General features: G+C 32.4%; 1 protein-coding gene and 1 long non-coding RNA gene across 2 annotated transcripts in view; both read right to left on the bottom strand.

Moving 5' to 3' along the window:
* The window catches only part of LOC106471630, a 192,708-nt gene extending 179,338 nt beyond the window's left edge, over nt 1-13,370 (bottom strand). Inside the window, exons 1-2 of the mRNA XM_022401203.1 lie at nt 13,367-13,370; nt 12,200-12,336 (exon numbers count right to left, since the gene is read on the bottom strand). Of these exons, the coding sequence (XP_022256911.1) occupies nt 12,200-12,336; nt 13,367-13,370 (141 nt within the window). The remainder of the gene's footprint in view (nt 1-12,199; nt 12,337-13,366) is intronic.
* Nucleotides 13,371-23,610: 10,240 nt separating this feature from the next.
* On the bottom strand, nt 23,611-25,947 carry LOC111089162. The gene is made up of 4 exons (XR_002613484.1): nt 25,857-25,947; nt 25,466-25,542; nt 24,424-24,536; nt 23,611-24,029 (listed from the first exon to the last, which is right to left on the bottom strand). It is a non-coding gene; the product is annotated as an uncharacterized LOC111089162 (long non-coding RNA).
* Between the last annotated feature and the right edge of the window lie 287 nt (nt 25,948-26,234).

Raw genomic sequence — 26,234 nt, forward strand, 5'->3', positions numbered from 1 at the left:
CCGTCTCTAATATAGAAGTAGAGATACTAGAAGGAAGGCTGATGGTCAATACTACTCCCCGCCAAGTCTTGGTACTACTCTTACCAATGAAAGTGGGATTGACATCATATTATAACGTACCCACGGCTGAAAGGGCGAGCATATTCGCACCTGCGACATGCAGATTGGAAGCCAACGTACAAACAACTACTCCAAAACCACTCAATAATATTAGTAAAGCATGCAGCAGTTATACTGGAAGAAAATGTAATACTTATAGTTTAAAAAATAAAAAATGTAACAATCATAGTGTATAAAATATTTTAAAAAATGTAACAATCATAGTGTATAAAATATTTTAAAAAATGTAACAATTAGTGTCAAAGGTAAAAGTAAATTAATGTAATGATTTTTTTTAAAGTATTGCACCCTTGTTCATTCATGCAGAAGCACCCTCCACTATCTGATACCAAAGGCTTAACAGCTATATCGGGCTACGTGATCACTGTCAAGATGACATGAACTTGATGATTTTGATGGTACATGAAAGTTCAGATCTTAAACACACCTACAGCGAATATTCGTGTACAAGTAGAACTCAATTACTGTTTATAATTCAGCATCTTCACTTTTTTATTTTACGTTATCATATAACTTCCTCTCTTTTTTTTTCTCGTTACGATGGGATCCCCCTCCCCAAAGCCCTGAATAATATCTCTGAGAATCAAACCCTGCAATTATTTTTAATGTTTTGCACTAATCCCCTAGTGGCTCAGCGGTAAGTCCGAGGGCTTAAAACGCTAAAAACCGAGTTTCGATACCTGTGATGGGCACAGCACAGATAGCTAGTTAAGTAGTGTTGTGCTTAATAACAAAACAAAGTGTCACACTAATTACAAATAACGTTTCTAGTCTTTATCAGGTAGGTGGCAGCACTGCCAATGTAGGGATGGCTCGGATTGTTCATCGTAATGGTATTTTAAATATCTTCTCAATAGGTCATTAGAACTTTACAATAATATACAGTGTTTCCTTTTATAAAAATATCTATGTAATGACTAAGTCACAAGTTCTCGGAATGTCTGTAAACATCATAGCAAAAAGTCTGAATTTCTTGTTCATTTTTCTTCTGCTTCTTTATTACATAACTCAAAAACCAAAACCAATTTCACTGAGGTAACATTTTCAAATGGAGTATCCGCTTTTATAAGTATTATTAATAACTAGTAGTAATTAAAACAACAAAAACATAATTCTAGTGTAAACGATGTTATCATCGCCCCCTTGAAGTTAGCTTTCTTACAGAATATTTTGTTCTTTTAAAAAGCTTAACTACAGAGTGAAACAGGAATTACAAGCCACTAATAGATAAATAATAAATATTACAGTTGGAACAAATACAACCTTCCTGTGTCTATTGAAACACTACATAAAAAACCAAGTAAAAAAAAAACTTTTCAAGAAAGGAAGTAAATGTAGGGATTTTTTTTTGAAGGATTGATATTAGCCATCCCTACACTTACATCCTTTTTTGAAAAGTTTTTCTTTACTTGTATCTATTTTATGCGATTCTTCACATATCCGTTCAACATGCTGAAGACACCCACAGCGCCTAAGTTTCCATTTGTGTGTGTATATACAGTAAGATTGCTAACTTGCAACGCTAAAATCCGGGGTTCGATTCTTCGCGGTGGCAAGAGTGCATATAGCCTATTATGTAGCTTTGCACTAAAACAAACAAACAACATACCCAAGTGCGAACCTGAAACAAATCTTTATTCAAATCGTTATATCTAAACAATGGCTTGTTGTAGTTATGCAATTTTTTTACAAGGACAATATGCGGAAGAGGAAAAATAAAGCAGATGGGAAATAGTTTATCAAATTTTCACTTAAGGCATTAAGTAATAATTTTAATTTTGATAATTGTTATGAAACCTTTAGGTAAATTTAGTGGACCTGAGTAGTCTATTACGTTTATGTGCTTTTGTTAGTGTTTTACTATAGTGAGCAAAAGAAACAAGAATGCTAAAGGTCAGTGACCTATTGCAGAATAGAACAAATCTAAAAATTAAGGTAGACAGACCTGCATTTGTTGATGACGAAATTTGCACATGAGCGAAACATTAAAAGGAGTGTTTGCTTTTTATAGATATTCATGTAAAGCTATTCAAGGGCTATTCGTGATAGCTGTCCCTAATTTTGAATTAATAAACTAGAAGGAAGGCAACAAGTCAATAGCACCCACCGCCAACGAATATTGGGAGTTGAACTTCCTTCACCTTTAAAACGCAACACGGTTTGTTTGTTTGTAATTAAGCACAAAGCTACAAAATGTGCTATCTGTGCTCCGCCCATTACGGGTATCGAAACCCGGATTCTAGCGTTGTAAGTCCACAGACATACCGCTGTGCCACTGGGGGTCACGCAACATGGGCCGAAAATGCTGAGCACTATATTTTTTTCAGTAATGAGACACGAATGCTAAACCGACAGATCTAAAGCCAAACCAATTATCAATGCAATGAACATGCTTAGCCCGTATTAAACAGTGACTAAACAAACACACCTACTTTCTCCAAATACCACCAGGGAACACTAAGGAAAATTACAGGTACAAATACAACAATATTATTTTAATGGTAATCAAAATCCAAAAATTTTGCACCCATATCTACTTAATAACACATGCTTACATTAAACTATATTAAGTCGTCACTAGAAGGCATCAAAATCGTCAGTTGAATACTAGTATTTTGTTTTAGCAAAAAATTACACAATGCGATACTTGTCCTTTGTCCATCAAGGTACTCGAACCACGACATTTGGTGTTGTAGTCTGTTAACTTTTCGCTGAACCACCGGGGAATAAATACGAAGCAAAAACACAAACTCTAACTTTGTAATATTCACATAAGAAATCAGCGACTTGGAATAATTACTATCATTATTGAAGCCCACATTAACAACGGTAAGAGCGTGGCCTAGAGATTACCATAAAAGGAAAATCGGATTTTAAACCTATAATAGAGATAAATTCTGAAGTGGAGTTAATTTGTCAAAACAACAACAAATAACTGTATTTTATTACTGAAGTCCGCCGGTGGGATAGCGGTAAATTTACGGACTTACACTCCTAAAATTTGGGGATCGATTCCCCGCGATAGTCACAGCAGTTAGCTCAATGCGGCTTTGCTCTAAAATAAACAACCCGTTACTGAAAAACTGGGGAAAGATAATTTGAATTTTAGAGAAAAGAAATCAGATAAGAAACTTAGTGATTATTTCAAAAGCAGATAGAAATAAACTACAAAGGTAATTATGACCCAACAATTTTATAATAGAGATAATTTAGAAATATTTATATGATGTAAGGGTTTACCAAGAAATGGGTGGTTTACATAAATTGAGATGCGTAAAGTCTATTCGAGAACAAATTAGTGAGCGAATTTTGTTAAATACGTTAAGATGAGATTAATAAATAAAAAAACGGAAAATATTTTATTTTGAGTATTTCAGAAATGGTTTACTTTGATAGAAATAAATAAGAACACTAACCCAAGCGATTTCGAAAGGTGGACCTTTCTTCTTCAGGGGCAAACTGGGAATGCATTTCTATCAAGACTTCTTGAACCTACGTGTTTTTCTAACATCATAAATGGGTTACGTTTATGTAATTATAAATAGATTAATGAAATATTGTTTAAAATAAGAAGCAAATAGATTCACATTGGAAAACCTCCTAGTATTTCGGAAACACGTATTGTTGAAGGTAATCAAAAATTACAGTACCTGTAAGTTATTGTCTGGACGTATTATTAAAACATGATTAATCTCATATTCCGAGTATTAGTAGGGATAATTTTGAATTTATTGAAAAATTCCCAAACAATCTGAAAAAAAAATCAAGTTATTTTTTCACGGAATAGCTTCGTTTTCAAGTGTTAAGCCCCCCAGTGGCACAGCGGTATGTCTGCGGACTTACAACGCTAGAATGCGGGTTTCGATACCGTGGTGGGCAGAGCACAGATAGCCCATTGCGTAGCTTTGTGCTTAATTACAAACAAACAAACAAACAATCAAGTGTTAAACATGATTTTGGGCTTAAAACTGTGGACGTTTTTCTAGAATCAAAGCAAGGAATTAATTCATCCTAGGTTTAATAAAGGTTTTATCTTAAAGGATTTTGAATTATTCTTATAAGCTGTTTTTATACCTATGAAGAACAAATCTTCCACCAAAATTCTGGTACAGCAATGGGTACAAAATTCCCTCCAACTTATGCTAGTATTACTGTGGGATTTTTTGAAGTAAAGTTAATAAATATATTACATAATTATTATGAAGACAATTTTAGTTTAATTAAACATAAATTTTAAATATTTCTAAACAATTGTTTTGTAATATGGAAAGCTACTCAAGATATTAAGTATATTGGAGTTTAGAGAATTCGATAAATAAGGTGATTAAGTTTACCTTTGAAATTGATAAGACTAATTTTTGTCTTTTAGATGCGCTGGTGTTTCACCAAAAAATGAAATTGTAACTGCTATTTTTAAAAACCCCAAAGTACTATTTTAGTAATCATCTCAAACACATAAAATTAAAAGTTCCAGCAAATCTTGAAAGAAATATATATATAATTTAGTTTTCAAAGAATAAACGATAGTCAATAGATCAATAGGGATAAAACATTTTTGAATTCAGTGTGAGTGTCCGGAGAATGTTATATTATTACGAGATTTTGGCATTGCTAAAAACAATTGGAAAGATATTTTTCCCAAGGAAGATTTTTTTCCAGTTGTGAAAGAAGGAATTTTAGGTTATATTAAAACTACAAAAACAACAAAGAAAAAGAATAGAGATGATTTGTTTTTCATTAATAATTTATTTAATTGTTATTCCAGAAAAATAATATATCTTTGAGAATGTGTAAATTGTGGTGCATTCTATGTTGGTGAAGTAGATAATTTGAGATTGAAGATAAAGTGACACATGTTCCACGTTAGATTTCTCGAAAAAGCCTGCTATATTCCAGCACACGTTTTAATGAATGTATCATGAACAAAAGTTTGCGAAATTATTTTCAAACATTAATATTTTATATTATATACCCCAAATATATAATGTGAAAGTATGGTTCTTTCATTATTTTAGGTTTATGACAGAAGTAAAATTACTTGAGTAAGATTAGTGTGCAATGTGCAACAATTACAAGTATTACTAGGAGTCACAGAAAGTGAGTAATATATATTTTTCTATTAAATTTTTAGATGTTATGAAAATAAACTGTTTTCCTAATAGAAGAAAGTATAAGATAAAGTTTTAATCTAAATAAAAATGATAAAGGTTTGCCTGTTTGTTGTTAAACAGAAAGCTGTACAAAATTTACAAGTTTTTATAAGTTTGAACGTTTTTAAATACATTTAATGAATATAATTTACATAACTATTGTATTTTATGTGTATAGTTTTGAGACATGTGTATTTTAGTTAATATTTTTTATTTCTAGTTTAAAAACTATATCTGAAAGTTTTTATTCCCTGCAAAATTTTATCCTGAGAAGTAACCTTTCAGTTCACGAAACCGATTAGAATGTTGACCAAATGAAGCCAGAAAATACAAGGAAATAATATATTGACCAAATGAAGCCAGAAAATACAAGGAAATAATATAGAAGGTTAAACAAAGAATATTAAGTATTGTGGTGTTTTAATATATGTATATATAAAGGTAAAACTGCTAACAACACAATATTTTGGTCTGCGGAGGCATATTCTTTTACTGCCTAGAGAAATACAAGACCTCTTCAGCAAATTTAGTATCCACTTTCAATTTGAAGGTAGTTAACCATATGTCTGTTAAGCTTGGAATAAACATTTTCTTTAATTAGTCAAAACATTCCAGGTTTTGCGTTCGTATGAAACTAATTACCGTAAAACATTAAAAATGGACTTCAATTTAGTATTATATGTAAAAGGGTCCTATTTAATATATCGATCAATAAGCTAAAAATAATCGGAAGTTACCGATTTCTAAGCTACAAAGTTTGTTTTGCTTAATTACACTGGTATTGGGTTACTGTAGTATATACAAAGGAAGGATGAAGCAGCAATCTCTCCAGTCTCTCTCCTTGTATTATGGCGATATATATATATATATTAAGACATATAATTGCATATATAGATAAAGAGAAATTCATAGAACTTACCAGGGGCATAGCCAGAAGTAAAGAATCGATGGGGATCTTTTTCCAAATAAAAGTGATTGACATGAAAGTCAAGTGTTTATATATAAGAATAAAATCAGAAGATAGTGGAAATTTTAGACTTTTTTAGAATATTAGAGTAATCATATCTACTTCCCTAGAGCCTACTAACACACACACACATATATTTATACACAAGTATTTCGTGAAAGGTAATATTTTATGGATCCATGCAAACAAAGAAAATAAACTAATTTAATGCGAGTTTTTCTATGAGAGACGTGGTGTAACGGTTTAGGTGCCTATACTGTGAATCCCTTGTTGCTAAAACATTACTATGTACTCTGAGCCGAATGTGTGCTATAACAATGATGGTTACGCCCCCTACTATTCGATCAAGGAAGAGTTGGTGGTGGATGCTGCTGCCTTCCCTCTAGGTTATAGTTCAAAATTTAGGACAGCTATACGCAGAAAATCCTTGTGTTACTTTGCGCGAAAGTTTGAAACAATGCCAATTTTAAAAGACTCCATTGTCACAGTGTTTATAAAGTACGATGGCAATAAAAAAGTTAATGACTTCGTGTTTTTTTTCTTTTGAGAAATCTCCATAACAATTTGCTTATATAGAGGACCCGTTTCCTGACTATAAACCAGAATCAACGATATATCAAACCATATGGCATAGGGTCGTTAAAATCGTTCAGAAATGTCAATGTCTTTCGTTACCAATAGCAACAAATGTTAATATGTTTCACAGTGGAAGGTACATTACATTCTGAGACCAGGACATCATTAATGAGCATGATTTGCTGGTCAGATCATCAATCGTGACAGGAAAATAATTTTGGGGTACCTATATATTCAAATGACCATTCAGAAACGAGACAGACGTAACTTATCTACATCACCTTTAAATAGAAGATATGGGTTCGAATCCTATTTCTGGCACAGGTATTATTTCTTTAGAAACAAAAGTCTGAGTTAAAAAAAAAGAATTATTACTCCTAGACTTCTCCAATATTTTAGATTTGTTGCGAAGCGAAACACAAGAAACCATGCAACGAGGCAGCAAGAGTAAAGATTGAGCAACTTCTTATTTAACTTAACGAAGGTTCTGAGAAAGCCAAGATGAGGGACGAAATGGACTTGAACTACTCGATCGCATGGTCTGACACGGAATAATAACAACAATGAATAAAAAATAAACGATGAACAATATGCGAGCGATCGATGTTAAATATTTACATTTCAGCATTCTGATGCGTCACTCACATTGATAGGCAAAACAGCGTCACCTATCGACATTTCTACTTATTAACTGCCCTGCATAGTTTTATTCTTTTTTCTTTTCATGGGTGTTTGAATATACTAGGCTCCGTAATGGAGTCAGCCAGATCTAATTATGAAAGCAATCTTGATCCGACCATGACCTTAATTTAACCATTGTGGACAGATGGGTTCCAGTTCGTTACCCTTTTGCTATGACCGAAAGTTAGAACAATCTCAAGAAGAGACCAAATACCAGTTCTAGGGACATATAATTATTTATCCAAAAGCCACGATCTTGAAATACTTTATCTGTCTAGCGCAAAGACCTATAATTCACCACTCTTACAACTGTTTTGTAAGCTGTCATGTACAGCTGGTGCAGTACATAACAGGACAAGGCCGTTCAGTGCTTACAAGTTCTGAATAAGACACTGTGTGTCGCCTAGCCTGTTGTCTAACGTTGTTTTTAATGTTTGTAAAGTCAACTGGAGTGTGAAAGACACTTTCAAAATTTAGTAGAAAACGCCTAATATTTCCAGACATTATTTTTTTAAATGTTAGGCCTAACAATTTATCGTCACGGCTTCTTCAGAGGCTCGCTTTACAATGGTTTTTTTCTCCTAAATTTTAAAATGTCTAACGTTAAGCTTATAGATAAAACTTAATAGATAAAAAAAAACTGACCATCCATAAATCACATAAGAACTAATCACTATGAAGTTTAGTGAATTAGTATAAATATGTAATTTATTAAAACGAAGTATGAATAACACATTAAAGATAACTTAAATATTACATTCTATTTACAAATTGCAATTGTCTTAACTCTCTCCGATGTTCTTCGACTTCGTAAAACGTATTTTACGCATGCGCCATAAGAAATATTCACGCTCATTGGTGCAAGGAACTAGCTGCTTTTGCAATACCTCATATCATGCTGTAAAGTCAGATTTGCTGGTGCACATTATGAAAGCCAAAGCTACCCCACTCAGCAACTGACCGACAAACCCAATGAGGCCTGGGTGTTCGTCAACAAAAAACAGGGAGTCTTTTTTTTTTTTTTACGGCACACTGCACATGTTTGTCAGAGTAAACATTTATATACATACAAATAGTTTACTTTAAAAACCCATCTACTGAGGAAGATTATAAACACCAGAGAGGCCAGTGTGCAGAAATATTTTTAATTGTCAGTTTCAAAGTATTTTATATGTTATGATATAATGGTATAATACAATTTATATAATATTAACATTCAGGTATATATTGAAAAAGTAGGTTTATTATTTCATTACTAGCATTATTTAAAAAATTCACAGAAGACAGGCACTTTCAAGCACACAAATCTACTATAGGTACTTCCAGTTTCTGCCTACCAAATGGAGTGAGTACCGGGACGTCACGGTGATTTATCGTATAAGCCTGAGGAAGGTATTTGCTTTAGGCCTTTGCAGACTGTTATGGAAGATTATAACTAAACTTTTTAACTTGTAAGACTTCAGTTGCAGTCATTACCTTCAGAATAATTGAGCTTAAAAAATTCAAATTGGGTATATTGTACAATCTAAATTAAAATGTACAGTTCATACGCTTATATATTGATAAATGTTATCCAGGCCTAAAACTGAAGAGATAAAACTATTTATCTGTTATTTTATCATTACTAAAGCCAGAAAAGTAAGCAGTTAACAACAATACATAGTGTGGGGCACGGATAAATATTTTATTCATTTATCATTAGAATCTTTATTGGGTAATTCATGATATTTTTACCAAGTTTAGATTATTATTGCTGTAGATAAGCTAGGCCTAAGGTGGTAGCATTAGGCTTAGCGATGCAGGTACATACTTCCACATTTTGTATTTTTAGCTTTTCAGGGCAGTAGTTACTTTACGAAACAGACCTACTGAACAATAGCCTTATTCAATCTCAATGTCACTAGCTCAAAAAGAGGCTGGACCTGCTGCAGTGTTACCGTAAACACTGCGACCGGTATGAATAAAACCGCTAAGAGTGACCTTTGGCACAAACTTAATCGTTGTACTTGTATTTCCCGCAGTTATTATCAAGGGCTTAATCGCCAAACAAAAAAGCCGTTATAAACGAAGTTGAAGGTAAGTTCCATAGCCATCATTACCGATCGGCTCGACAATCATTGAAACAATGTTGAAACTAGATACGATGTTAATATATAGACTTATACACGAACTTTTTTTCTACGTTAAAATACTTTTATTTGCGAGCTTTTAGCCCTCTTACCGGAGCCTCCATCGGGCAACAATGTAATGAGCACTAAAAATTCATTTAACTGTGAAATATTGCTTTAAAATAGGTATATAAGCAACAATTGTAACAATAACGGATATCAGGTAAGTTATTTAACATATAGAATGATGATGAATATAGAAGATAAATCGATTGCTTCAATATAATAAATATAAGGTAAATACAATTATAGGTATTATATAGAGAAATAAAAATAAAGGAATTTTTCATACTTCAAATAATACATTGTAAAATGAAAGAAACCACGACAAATAATATGTTTTACGTCTTTGATAAATATAGTCCATGCAGTATTAAGTAATTCTTGCCCATTTTTTCTATAAACACCCACTGGTGGTCCATAGTCTTGTGCTTGGATGACAACAGCGTCTTTGATTTTTCTCCCTTTGGTGTTATGATATATAACAGGTTAAAAAAAATCAGAAAAAAAAATTCTATAAACCGAAAATTTTCGAAAAGTAGATATTTCTTCAAAAGTTTGCCCCTAATTAAGAAAAGTACTTTTGGAAAGCACTCGAGTTATAGGGTTTCTTACTTTTGTCTAAAATACTTTAGGTGTTTGAATTTTATTATTTTAAGTATGAAAAATTAATTTATATTTCTCTGTATAATACCTATAATTGTATTTTCTTTATATTTATTATATTGAAGCAATCGATTTATCTTCTATATCCATCCTAATTCTATATGTTTAATAATTTTAATACCAGATGTCAGTTAATGTTACGACTGTTGCCTAGATATCTATTTTAAAGCAGTGTTCCACAGCTAAACGAATTTTTAGTGCTCAGTACATTGTTGCCCGATGAATGCTCCGGTAAGAGGTCCGAAAGCTCGCAAATAGAAGTATTTTAACGTAGAAAAAGTCCATGTATAATCTAACATATATAAAAGCCAGTGTGTGTCACGTCACTCTTGATTTCTCGAAAAGTCCGTGTATAATTTAACCTATATAAAAGCAAGTGTGTGTTACGTCACGCTTGATTTCTCGAAAAAGGAGGAGTCATAAAAGCCAAAATGCATTTATCCTGATAGAATAGTTCGATTACTGTCTGCCCATTACGATTTTAGTGAAGAGGGTGAAAGGGGTCTGTAAGGGTGTGTGTGCCGTGAAACCTTATAAATGTAGTGAGTGATGATATAATAAGCCTAAAGTAAAGACGTAGTATAGGATCACCTAGCCTAGAGCCAAGTGCATAAAATTTATCATGAAAATGAAAATATCGATTCAATTTTAATTATAAATCGTTTCTGAATTAAGCTATTTTCTGTTATATCACCAACATTTTTTAATAAAAAAACCTCTTTAATCAACGGAGACTAAATTAAGAAATCAAATATTTTTCCAGTATTGTTGTCTATACATTTCATTTTATACTTTCAGTACACAGATTATCAACAATATTAGGCTATACTTTTATTGCTTAGCAACATGACATAAAAGCCATTGTTGGAGCAGTGTTACCAAAACGTACCGGCTTTTCTATATATTAGAAGTGTTAATCTAACCGATTTCTACCAATAACTATTCTATGAATGCGCCACGAATTCATTTCATGAATGATCTTAATTTTGGCTCACAAAAGAATTTACCGACGTTTGACTACCTCGACTGCACTTTTCTGCCTCTTTGTTGGTCAAGTTTGATTTCGCAAAATTTATTTATTTCAGTTAGCTATGAAATGTGAGGTTAGGGTACACTATGGTGTAGGGGTGGTATTACTTGCCTCGTCATTTTTGACGGGCTATACGCTAGTTTTACATAAAAACCTGTCACGTTAGGTTGACTAACTTTTCTATGCATGTAGCCTAATGCGTACCGGTAACCACGGTGACTTAGATGTCAACAATAATTGTCGTATACATAATCATCTAAAATTTCTAAATTAAATAGGCCTACATCGCTTGTTGCTTATATATATATGCACATTAAAGTCAGATCTATGATGTTTTTAAAATACAATTAAACCGGTTTAAACATTTGAGAATCAGCCATTAAGCCCTATGTTATAAGCCACCTGTACCTTTATTGCTTGAATAATAGAAGGCCTAGGTCTATTAAATTAGTGTATCAGAATAAAACTTAGATCTAAGATACACAAGTATAGATCCATGCAATCACAGTCCTTCAAGACCAATTTTACAAAGGCACACATCAAATAACTACATCTAGTGAAACAAATTTAATTGCATGTATTTTTGGTCTATATATAAAACCACACATTGCCATTGTCCCAGAATTAATACATAGGGAGAGACTTATATATCGTTTATTATAAATCTAGTCAAACAGGCTCAGTTTAATACATTTAATTTAATGAATACTTTCAAACAAGCATAAATTACAAACTAAATATATATTTTTGTTTTGCATTATATCTATGTAAACACTGAAAACATTTATAATTATAGCGAAGCCACAAGTCCCTAGTTATCGCTCATATACGACTACTTTACCTTGAAAGACGGGCCTTCATCTCGCTTAACAGCCACGATCCATTTCTTCCGAAAGTCTCTATTTGAAGGGAATTGGTGGAAAGATACGTTTTTTTGTATCGATTGACACTTGTTTTTCTTTAGAACACCAGTGGTTGCTGCAATTCGGCACCGAACAATGGGTCATGTTGTTGTTAGCACTAGCAGTGATAAGCCTCGATTTGAAGTCTTAATGGCGAAAGCGTGATTTAGGTCTATTACTAAATTTTTAAATATTAAATGTATATTTCATGTAATATTTAGCGTATAATATATTAATATTTAATGTGTAATATACAAAATTTAATGTGTATCATAGCATATGAATTTGAAAAGCTGTGAATTCTGTTAGCAGGGTTTGATTTAAAGTCTTTTACTTATCACTAACAGCTTAAGGTACTTTGTTAGCAAAACACGTCGCTAGGTTCTTAAACGATTCGGGCTCATAGGCGCGGGAATTTTCGGCGTTTCAGTATGTTATTGGTCACGGATTTCTATTCTAATTTTTGAAGACACCAACTGGAGATTCGGGGCACTGTCAAAAAGAATCGGAGCACGAGCCCCGTGTGCCAGTGCCTAGCAACGCTTCTGATGTAGGTTAAAAACAAAATCAATTATAATCAGAAACATTTATATCCGACTATTTTCGAAAAATAGACCTCTCTTCAACAGTTTGCCCCTAATGAAAAAAGGTCTACTTTTCGAAAGCACTCGGGGTTATAGAGTTTCATATTTTTAACAAAATACCTTGGGTATTTGAATAATGTGTGACTATCCTTTCACAATTAATTATTCTTAACTCTTCAACGTACTAACTGTTAAATTGATTGTGAAGTTTTCTTTTCCTCATAAAATGTGTAGCTTCGGTGAAGAAGAGAGAATATTCGTGAATGACACTGTAGCATAATCTACTTTTCTTTTCTGCAAAGAAACTACACATTTTGTGATGGAAAAGAAGAAAAAAAATACAAGGAATTTTGTTGTTGTTGTACAAAGCTACACAATGGATTATCTGTGAGAAAAGAATCTCGGATTTAGCATCGAAAGACCTTAAGCTTTCCTCTTACCCACTGGAGGACGCGAAAAGTTTGGTAATTTCCCTTGTCATTTAAAAGGTGGATAGATGCAACTTAAATCAATTTGAATTACGCATTATCACTAGAACATGGGGGAATCCTCAATAGTCGCGGCACTTGATATTCTTTTAGGCAGGATTAGAATAAATTAATCTAAGATTCCTTTTTTTTTCCTTTTTATTAGCTATATTTCTGTGCGCCAACAATACCAAGCGTGGGGCGCGCGTATACCCGTTTCAATTTTATTATTCATCAGGATCTCTACCAGCCTACCCTCAAATTGAAATTATTTTAGGCAGGATTGGAGTAAATTAATCTACGAGACCTTGTTCGTGGTCAAATACACCAATCGAAATGGTTTGACCTCCCGAGTCCCAAACAGTAATTAGATCTCAAATCGGCCAAGAGATGGCGGAGCTATGAGCTAAAGGTTTGTACTTAAAAAACAAAAAACTTAGAGCCGTTCTATGAGCCGCTATGCCCCGGCTAAAAGCCTTGAGGATGTTACTGAAAGAGCAGAAGCTTGAGCTATAGTGACGTTTCTAGGATCTTTTTTTTTTTGGAGGGGAAGGCAGAAGGGGTCAAGTGGTATTAAATACAAAAGTAATAGGCTAGATGTGTCTATCTATTCTTTTTAATTTTTAAAAAGCTAAAATCACGTCAGGTTATCTTTGCAAAGTTTTGCGGCGGTTTGAGCTGTTTCAATCTACAATTAAACCCACCTCTAGTTCTTATATGATTGGAAATATTCCTTTCGATTAAGACTACCCCGCACGTCCAAAAAATTAACTTTTATATCAGTTGGAGTCACAATGTAGAGAGAATTTAAATCTTAAGACAAAATCCCGATATTCCAGTGGAAGAGGAGGGGGTAAAGTTATTTAATGAAGGTCTGCTCCCTCCCAAGACACCCCGTTGGACACAGCCCATTGTGCCTAACTCCTCCAACGTATAATAGACGTAGAAGTAATAATGTTAAAATACTCGTTTAATTTGAGTACTTGTTTTCCATTAATTAGATTTCTTTTAAATGATACATAATAATTAATAATGATAAAGAAAAAAATGAAAGTGGTTGCTTCCGGCCGGTTGCCTCCCTGTGGGTGGAATTAGGGTCTGCACTACGCTACCTGGACTGTGCACTATAGTTGAATGAGGCAGAGCCAGTGCTTTGGTCAATGCTAAACTTTTTTAATGTAATAGGAAAAACCATTCTTATCAAGAACCAGAATAATGTTTGGTTACTCATGTTTAAAGTAAGTTAATGTACTACAAATCTTGATAAGGTTATATTTAAACATTTCCGATATAAAACTTTCATAGTTATAATAAAAACCTATATATAAGTTTGCTTATGAAAGTGATTAACATCAAAGCTTTGAAGCAGTTTGCTGAACTATAATGTCTTGAAATGAGTATGAAATTATTCTCAAAATCAACGGAGAACCTAATGCTAGGATGTTTGTTTTCGTATGTTAAAATCAATTAGCCTGCCCCTTATTTTGAAATAATACAAAACATATCTTGAGCAATATAAAGGTTTGATTTAGTTTGTACAATTGGTCAACAATTGCCTTTCATGGTGAGAAAGGAATAAGTTTGCTAGTCTTGGGACAAGTCAAGAGCCAATAGCCACACCGTCTGCCTGATCAGAGATTGCATTTTTAAAAACAAAGTGGAAAGCCTTTGTACCAAATTCTAACAGTTTTTAAAGATACATTTTGGAATACTTTAGTCAATACTATGATATATAAGGTTTGTTTCTAGATCAATTGTTTCCCCTAGAGCAATATTTGTGAATAAATATTCCACAACAAGGCTTGCCATGAAAACAGTCATGAAAGGTAGTTTCTCTAATTTGTTTAGAAAACACTAAAACTGTCATGTACTGTAGATTCTGAAGAAGAGAAATTCTTTAAAGAGTTGAAGTAGTTATTTTTAATTAAAAGTACCAGTGGTGGACACAAAAAGTCTCAGGGGGATATTTGCTTTATGGGTTTTCAGTAGTCCATAAAGAATATCAAGATGATAGCCCGTAGGATGCAGATCATTATGAATAACATTTAAAAATAAAGTTATTTTTTTAAACTTCAATAAGAACTTTTGTAACTTGACTTCCCTAGTGGAAATGGGGTCTTTGTTTAGTTTCTAGAACTTAGTGGGATCATCGAGAACGTGTTCTACTTTATTATATAGTTAACCCTGTCAACATTATTACCTTTGTCAGGCTTAGTAATGATCGTATCCTTATTACGTTTTATTTACCGAGTATCCCCTTCACACCAAACATACTCGCCCTTTCTGCCGTAGGGGTGTTATAATGTGACGATCAATCCCACTATTCGTTGGTAAAAGAGTTGGCGGTGGGTGGTGATGACTAGCTGCCTTCCCTCTAGTCTTAGGGACGTCTAGCGCAGATAGCCCTCGTGTAGCTTTGCGCGAAATTCAAAACAAACAAACAAAAAATTTACTGAGTAGATTTCGTTTGTGTTGTTTGTAGTTATGGATAGCAGTAAGAACAATGCTGCTGACAGAGTACTAATTTGGCTCAAATTTCTTTGTCTTGTGTCTGATGTAAAATAGTCTCAAAAGAGGTAAAATAATTCACTAGATGCAGTTCTGTAGATTGCAGTGCAAATGATACAAGCTACTAGCTAAAACTTTCTTTGTTATGTTATTGAACTGATAATCGGTGATGTTATCTGGATTATTTAAACAGCTACCATTGTAGTGTGGATTATCAATTTAATTAAGCTTTTTCTTTAGCTGTTTGAAATTTATCCTATTTAAAATTCCGTTGTTGTGTGTTTCAAAAGAACTTATAATGTGTACATAATTAAATCAATAAACAATATTGACTAAGCCTGATAAAGCTGAATCAGACTTCTTGAAAAATATTTAGTTCAACCAGCCAGTTTTTTTAAAGCATAGATTCTATGACCTTCAACAGGCCAATGCCTTTAGTTTCAAACCTAAACAATGTGTCTATCGTCTAATCTTTAAATTTCTGTTTTATGTAATTTCTGCTTTACAGAATCTTTTAGTCTCTTCCTCGATTGACTAGAGCTTCGCTCAAAAACGAGAGAGTGAGAGAGAAAAATAAATGGGGTAACGTTATGCCCTTTTTATATAACTTTGCATTATTCGAAACAGCGCTGACAACTGTAAGGTTTGCAAACATTATTTTGTCAAATACAAAGTAGTCTCCCATGCATCCACTTTCCCGCGTTTTATTGAACCCCTCACTCTTCCTCTTCCTGCACCCTTCAACAATAGACTTCCTCGTCTACTAACAATAGTATTATTAATCTCGCTCATTGGAGAATGAGCAGCTTGAATAATTCGTAAAGAACTTTCACACGAGTTTATTCTTTAAGATCATACAAGTGATGCTGAAATGTTCCGTTGCATTTTACTCTATACCTTATAATCTAATGATGTTTTAATCATAACACATTAATAACTGACTATTTATTTACGATAACGCTTTACCAGTTTTATTATTAAGCACTTCCAGATGTATTTATTTTCAGTGGTCAGAAGAAAAACAACAACAAAAACTTGATCAAATAAGTGCTTTTGAATTGTTGTGGAAAACATCATTACACTTGGGTTTGTTACCTCTATTTATTTTATTTCCAAATGTGTATTTTTGTTCTGAAATAAAAAGCATTATATACCACACCTTTAAGTGATTCCACGAATACTGACTACTAATGTTTTGGGCAAAATCAGTTCTCATTAGTACATCTAGATAAATGTCACAGAATACCCCGATGGTACTTTATATATTTTTAATGTGGGAGTAAGTTTGTTGTTTTTGTGCATGTGTGTGAAAACATACACTTTATGCTACAATATTTTATTAATGCAATAAGTTCATTAGTGTTTCGAATTTTAAAATTGTTGTTGAATAAAGATCGTTTGTTTTTCATTCGATAATTTTAAACAATATTTCATTTCTAACAGTTAGTTTGCCCAAAATCAATTAATTTACATCTGCCAAGTAAAACATCAAGCAAAAAATAGCAGCACTCAAATAAACATAACAAACATTTTAACAAGAAACCTTACAATCTTGTTCACTCAGATACACAACGTGATACCGACAGACAAGAATAACATATAATTAAATAGAAACTGGCGTTAGGTTTCAACCAACTTTCAATCAATGACTCGTTATATTTTATAAATATTAAACCGCGACACTGTAAGAAAACATTTACAACAAAACAAAAATTTCTATTGTATAGCTAGTGCTTTATAGATAAAATTTAAAGAAAAAATTAGCTTATAAGAATATTCTTAGAAAAATCTTCTAAGTAAAATTAAATACCATCTTAAATCACCATGTCATTACAAAGCCACAATCAGATAAACCTTTATAACTGACTGATTGTTGATGTTAAATAACACACGCTTATACTGTAACACTTTTTTTTTCTTTTTGAAACTTTATCAAAGTGTCAGTTACACTCTATGTTTTAGTGAAACGTTCCTGAAGAAGTTATAAAGCGAAACATTGAGTGTCCAGTTAAAAAATAAAAATAAATTTGGTGTTATAAAGTCGTTTATTACTAGTATTGAAAGATTATGCAATAGTTTGGATTACCACAGTCTGAGCTACAGAAATATAAATTTGCTAAGGTATCACTCCTGGTAATAACACACAGTGTGTCCTGCAAGTTGTTTTGGCCGCACGACACACTGCCGTGTGTATTGATGTATGCTAAAGATTTTTTTCCTTTTTCACCAGAGTAAGAACGATTGTTATAACGCAGATTAGCTGACTCTCAAAGTAACCTTTAAGTCATAACAGAATATTATTGAACATTGATACAACCTATTTTTTTCAGTGGATGTGCTTTACTGGATCCTTACTTCATATACTAAATTTCAAGACAATCCATTACGAAATACATGTCATATAAAATCTATAAGTTTGATTGAATTTCTTCCTTTTTTTGTTTTCGCATCAAAAGTACGGAAACTTTATTTGACAGAAAAACATACTTAACTTTTATGGATTTTTTTTAATTTGGGCTAAAATATAAGTCACATGTGCAAAGTTATTGAACAAACACTGCTCATATTTGACTAAGCGTTTTGTGCACGCCTACACAAAAATTCACGCGAGTTATCGGTCTGAAATTTTTACTACAGCTTCAACTAAGAGTAAAAATGAACCATTTTTAGTTTCTTGTCATTCGGATTAAAGATGGCTGATTTAGAGCAGCAAAACTATAGGGTGAAAGGACGTGTAAATACATAAGTATTGGTTAGGCCAAGCAAACTAGATTAGCAGTTTCTAGCTCAAGTTTTCAAAAGAACCATACAGGTGGAAGGTTATTATTCGTTATTCATTGCCAACTTTTAAGCACAAATTTGCTAAGTTTTATGAAATTATTCTAATTAAAGAGCGTTTAGCGTCACGTGATATCAGTTTAAGCAATTAGCATAAATAATATTACTTGATACGGCTGTACCGAGTGCACGAGGGTGATGACAAGAAACTGTTAATGTATATTCCATGGCGTTACTATAAAGGAAGTTATTAACATTGTTTCAGAGAGGAAAAACTACTACCTATATTGTAAATAATCTGGTTGGTTCTGTAAGGTATATGCCTATTCTGAATAATAGGGTTGCGATCCTAAAGCTAATGTTGGTTACTATTTCGAGTGTCACTTTATTACTTTCTGTGGTTTGTTGGGGTGTATTGACAAAAAGTCATGATATCTAATCAAAAACTCCTTAGGTGTGAAAAAAAGGGGCGGCCAAAAAAGGATTGAGCGTGCGAATTAAAGCAATGAAATCAAAATTGGCGTCCAAACTGGTAGCTACACATATAGCATTGATAAGAATTTTACAGCAAATATTCATTCATTAGCTAGCTAGGCCACGTATTTTGTTTTACCCATCATCATGTCCCAAATTGAACGTAGGTGATCCCAGATAAAACTTCGAATTATATCTGTATTTTTGTGACTAATAGACATTGATATATCTATAGTTATACATATCCACACCACTGTATTGTATTCATGTAAATGAATAGCTTAATAAATGTGTATGTAATTTCTAACATTTGACTTTTGATCGTGAATAAACTTTCTGAACATTATTTTCGATAGTAAAGTTCGTGATTAAGATATTCGAATAATGATTTAGGCACGAGCTCTAACATACCTAAATTATTTTAGGTTGCTTTATTGACGATTGATAAGGATTAAAAAAAAAACTCCATTAATATTTTATACAAATCACCGTTATAAGAGGCCTGTATTTCTTTGATTTGATATATGTAAATACATATATTGTCTACATAGTCAGCATCAAATATTGTTGAAAGTTTTTTTTGATGCTAGGCTGCTTGCAAGATAAATCAGTTTCTAAAAAGTCCACCATTTTCATTTTGGTTTTAAAACCAAGCACATGATATGGTTCCCGAAGTCAGTTATATATTAGTATCTAAAATAAGAAAGACATTAATGAACATAATACAGTCACTTACATTTTCCTATTGTCGTGATAGTGATGATGAAAAGAATCTTTAGTATGTGAATAAAAAAAAAAGAGCTATCTGAATCTTTTTTTACATATAGGGCATCCTGTTTTATTACCCTTTTTAAATTCTCAGTATTAACACATTTCAAAACAGAACAAACACAAAAACACGGCCTATTAGGTAGCTCGGCTGTTCTAAAAAAAAAGCTAAACGTCAAATAATGAAATTAAAATGTTTTAATTACATATAGCTTTAGTACTTGCAATCTTTATAATATATTCAAGAACAGCATTATTGATATCCACACCAATTATTCAATTAGAATCCGTTTTGAGAAGAAACTGTGACAGTATATATATATATATACACATTTGCAATTTGTAATCACGTGAATTTAATTGCATGAGTTATAAACTTGCAAGTAAGATAACACACTTGATTTTTTTTACTTACTGTTTGTTTTTTAAGTAATAATTAATAGTTTGACATTGGAGGTTGCACTATTCCAATGCTATATAAACAATCCAAGCACATGTGAATTTAAGTTTAGTGCTTTTTAACTTTCTAATCCAGAACGTTGTCAATATTTCAATCCAGAATTTTTATTTTAGTTTTATCATCGTAACGTTTTGAATACAACGCTGCTGGACATAAACAGGTCTCTGTGTGCATTTAGCGTATTTTGATGTCGCTTGTCAACTTTTTTTAAAACAAGTTTAGGCAAATATATATTACACAAACTATTGAATCTTAGTTTCAAATTACAATAACATAAAAATGTAAACTGATTCATAACAATTCATAACGACTGCAGCTATAAACAAAACATTTTAAATACAACTATATACACTTTTACTTAACTTTGTAGTTGTAACAATATAGTAATTAAAGTCATAAAATATTAATATCTGTTTCACGTGAATAATCAGCTTAATAAATATTACCCACTTAAGTCTAATAGTACACAGCGGCTTACTTAATACTTAACAATTTTAAAAATTAAACACCATTTTCCACGAAATGTCCGATAAAATTTATTAACCAATCTATTTCCTGTTTACGAAAGTTGGTGGTGGTAAAAAATAATGATATATTGTACGATTAAGTCTTTCTTATGAATATTATTTGTTAATTATTTTAGTCATTCGCGTAATATTTCAACCAATTATTTTCAATACGGTTTTATTGTATGGGAAAAATATAATATTTCGCTAAACTAACACGTTGCTAAGCTCTGTATTCTTAAAGTTAAATCTAACTTTGTAAGGTTGGGATATTCATTTCATTTCAAACACCAGAAATATTACAAAACACAAAAATTCCACTTAATACTGCGTTAATACTAATATAATTCTATTTTTACTATTAGTGTAACACTGAGAAAGATTATTTTAAAATCACTCATTATATAACTCGCAAAGATCTTACCTTTAGGCTCAAATACATCATGAAAATATAACAACTCCATGCAGGCCTTCGACTAGGCTTAATTCATAACTATTTATTTGTGTCTTTAGTTGCAGGAACTGCCAACTTTTCCAGCATGATCGCACATAATAACACACACAAAATGCGTGCTTGATGGTCCACGAGCTACGAACCGCAGCATGATACGCAGCCCTCGAGCTGCTGGACTAAGTCTATTTTGTTGGTGAGGGTGGGAAGGGTTAACAAAAAATCTATAACAAAAGGGTTTCACTTTTTGAGTTAGCCTAAAAGTCACATTGTGTCGCTGTTATCTACCTATGCAAGCTGTTGTGTAAGGTCGAGGGACAGATGTTTTACCAGAACTGTGATGAAAAGCTAACAGAGTGTTACAAAGACTGTTATATCACACATGTTCGCGATGAAACTCTTGTCACGATCTCACGTTTTCTTTGCTAAAGACTTCTTCGATAAGTATATTTTATCTTGAATTCTGCTCCCACATAACGGTATGGTGAACAGGTTTTTCAGACAATTATTGCTATTTTTCTGAAGTACAAGTAGTATAATTAATTAATTATCTAAAAAAAAAACACGAGGTTAATGTTATCCAGTTAAAAACAAACGGGGAGACAATCAACATAACTCTGCAAATGTAATTTATGTGGAATTAAATCAATATATAAGTATAACATGTTTAACATAAATAACACTTAATCATTCCTAGAATCGCAACTAAATTCAAGGCTCGAAGTTAAGACTAATAGACTGTGTTTGTAAGCAGAATAAAATATAAAACAAACGTAATTCCAGTGCATACTTCACTATATTGAATAAGACAGATGAAAAATAAATTATGGATAAATATATTAATTTTACGTACTGTATAAACGCTAGGGTATTAACACATTTATTGCATCGATCATCTATTAACTGATTTATTGGTCACAGTAATTTGTATTCATGCTACCTCTTAGGATAAGGTATTACTGTATTAGGCATAAACATTTTCAAATGTTGCAATAAACCATTGATAAGAAATGTAGGTATGCCTTTCGTGCTAGTGACGACTGAAGCGTTATCTTATAGCATACTCTTTGCAACGTAATTAACTTTGACTTCAAATAATCTACTCAAGGGCCGGGCTTAACGGTTAGTGTACCTGCATTATGAATCCTATAATTCATGGTTCACGACCTGCTGCAGGATTAGAACCCGGAACTGCTCGCCATTCCTCCCAAATCGGTGATTCAGCGGTATGTCTGAAGGCTTATAACGCTAAAAATGGGGTTTCGATACCCGCGGCAGGCAAAGCACAGATAATTCATGTTGTAGCTTTATGCTTAACTACAAACAAATTGCAATTCTTAGTAAGACACTTTTTAACAATTAAAACTACAACATCGATCTTTAAGTACAAGAAAAAATATACGAACATCTATTTAGTTGATTCGATGAAGACATTTATCCATTATCACGGAGATATGATAAGTTCCTGTCTAATCCAATATATCTATTTGATTCTCCGCGGATGACAGAGAGTAGATAGCCAATTGTAAACCTTGCGCTAAAACAAACAACTAAACAGTATGCTTTGGTTTATGAAGTGTTATTTGGAAAAGCTACAAAATGAAATATATTGTTACGTCTCCGTTCGTTAGTTAATTTTCCGTAAATTCGTTCCGACGAAACTTTAGCGACACAAGTCCTTTCTTAAATAAAACTGGGTTATTCTTTCCGAATACAACTTTACGATACACTTAATTTCAACAGTCGCTCTATAACAAACGCTATAACTCACAACGAACTTCTCAACGTGCTCAACAATATTCTTACTCATTACCTCCGCAGTTCAATTACACACATATTGTTGCCGTCACTTTGTGATCGTTTTATATATACAAGACTACTCCAATCTAGTAGTCTCCCGACAATTCACGAAGGTTCGAGAAGGATGTGGCGTGATACTAGTCACTTGACCTTGCAGATGCAACAATATAAAGGGCGATCCAGAAGTCCATTCACGAACATACAATTCATAAATGGTTATAAGATAATTATAAGTGTTATGGAATGAGGTTTTGTATCCTACCCTGTGACAATATCATTGAGGTCATAGAAGTAATCTTTTTCTAAACTTTTCTTACATACCAAGAATGTCAAATGCATATGAGGTAAATCACCTAGTGAAATAATGAAGTATTGATTTCTACATATTGCTGTTACTGGATAAAATTTATGGAAAATAAACTAAATATATCTTCCCAGATAAAATACATAGTGAACCTTGTTCAAGTTGATTTCGTTTTAGGTGCCTTTTGTCATTCTCTGGAGATAACATTTGTTCTACTCAAGTGTTGTTGTTTGTTATTATGCAAAAACCCACACAAAGAACTATTTGTGCTCTGCTCAACACTGGTATAGAAACTTGGTTTCTAGCAGTATAAGTCCGCAGACATACCACGTGCCACTGGGGGTTCTACTCAAGTGAATTCATACTGAGTATATCTAAACTCAATCAAGTGAAAGTTAAAAATAAAAAAGAGGCAAATCTCAGCAAACTTAAACATGTCTGTTCTCGACAGTGCTGAGTTGAAAAATAAGGATTCACAAGCAAGAATGTATAGGAAGTTGTTACACATGGAGTTGTGTCACACTCCTATTGGTGGAAGGTTCTGTTGCAGGATTACACCATCTTACAGTGGGGTAAGTTCACATGATATTACGTATGAGCTTTTACAAGGCAGGTGGTTTGCAAATTTCTTTGGCAGATCATGGGAACTCATAAGGAAAATAAGTTGTTCTGTGTAAAGAGAAGAATAATGATTTCAGAATTATGGATTAATACTAAAAATACTTTAACAATGCTAAATGAAAGAACAAGACTGGACAAAAAGTCATAATCATAAACAAATTGAACGATATTTAACAAAACATTCAAAATATAAATTGATTGAACCCATTCATCAAACTAAGGACTTAGTGGGACTGCTGAATACAAGTTTTCATACATTTACCTTACTTTACTTAAGCCAAGTTCATTTTGTATGGCTCACTTTGCTTTGAAGAAACCCTTATTTATACAGTTCAACTGATGCTATCATGTGACAAGTCATTCTCAGAATACATACTTCAGGTCTTAACCTCTAGGTATTAACTAAACAATCACTGAAGGGTATGTTTTACAAAATTCTTACCCAAGGTTGCAATTAGCAATGGTCACGATTTAAGGGATCTTGAGAATATCAAAAAAGCAAAGCTTGAAAGAAGATCAACTTAACAACTTTGCTGACCACATTTTACATGAAACCTGAAAAGATTCAAAACAAAGAATGAATTCAGAATAAAGATTATAACACTATATGATAAACACCCACTGTATATTCATATACTACAGCAGCAAAACAGATCTATTATCTTGAAGTCAAGAAGAATCCTACGAATAAGGAGTTTTCCATTCTGAAATACTTGTGTCATAATCTTCAAGAGTTCAAATATGATGCACTAGTTGTATCTCATATAACCATGCCAAATATCATATAAAAGAATTAATGTTGAATAAGTGTTATTAGTTATGTAAAAGCTGCTAAAAAAATGTGATGTTACATGTATATACTTTTTCTATACAGCTTGAACAAATGATAATGATAATTACATTGCTAAGTATCTTTGAAAATATACTAAGTTTCATTGCATGCTTTTGATCTAATGTTCAATAAACTTGCAGTGCATTTGTATTGGAGCTAAACTTAAGTGAAAGACAAAGGAGAACAAAACGAAGTCACCACAACATGCATATTCTTTTGCTTTGACTTCTGAACAACCATTTTGAAACATATATTAATTACAATGTTTACATTTCTTACTTCAAAAATTCATTGCACATGTATGTGGAAAATAGAAAAATAAAGTAAAAAATTCCTTCTTTTTTGAAGCTTTTGAGCTGGGGCATGATTACATCTTACACCTTATGTCTACACAGAATAACAATTATAATGCAATGCATCCAATAAACTGCATTTCACTGACATTATCTTGCAATATAAGATTTGATATTATTTGTATGTAACCCCATATATATAGTCTGATGTTATTTTAAGATTTCTTTCTCTAAAATTACAGTAACATCATTGAATTATACATTAACAATGTAGGTTTGAAAATATGAGACTGGCAAACAAAAACAAAATCATAGTGAAAGACTAAATCATGAAAAAAAATCATTAAAGAACAACTTACCAATGAACTCTTTTCAATCAAGTGGTATTCTATCACTAGAAAAAATTAAGATTGGTCAGCTCTAAGCATAGTGTGACCTGAAAGATAAATAGAACTTTGAATAAATATTTGTGTCTGTAGTTGCAGTAAAATGCTGAAAAGGAATAGCTAGATTTATATCACTTAAAAAATAATATAATAAAGAAACAACTAACCCAAACCAACATACCCTGAAAATGGTACCTTTTAAAATAAATATATGTAATATTTGATATGGTTAGTACAGTTATATATTTATGGCAAAGTTGTGCCAGTCAGATTTCAAGAGTTTTCATGGTTGTTAATCTCTATTATCAACTAAGTGTAATTTGTAATTAATTTCTAATATATTTTATTATTAGATAACGATTACCAATTATTTCATGTCCTACATTTCAGTTGCTAATCTTCAGCTGTACTCTGGTATATTCTGAAAAGGACTGTACGTAGTGACAAGAGCCAGGACCTGATTCTCATTCTTCTTCTTAGAAAGACAAGTAATGTCATCCATTAGTTTTAAAACCAAAAGTATAAAAACTAACAATAAATATCCTAGCTCCTCATTAGAGCCTCTAGTCATTGAAAAAAAAAGGAGTTAACCACATTTATAAAGTAATAGAATATATAAATACCCTTATATTTACAATAAAGTTATACTACACTAACGAACAACTAACAACTTAAATTAAGTAAACGAACGTTACCTTACTAAGTTACTTGTTCTTACTTAGTTAGTTGGTAGTTAACTTTA

Source organism: Limulus polyphemus, unplaced genomic scaffold (assembly GCF_000517525.1).
Source record: "Limulus polyphemus unplaced genomic scaffold, Limulus_polyphemus-2.1.2 Scaffold114, whole genome shotgun sequence".
In the NCBI taxonomy this organism is placed as follows: domain Eukaryota; kingdom Metazoa; phylum Arthropoda; class Merostomata; order Xiphosura; family Limulidae; genus Limulus; species Limulus polyphemus.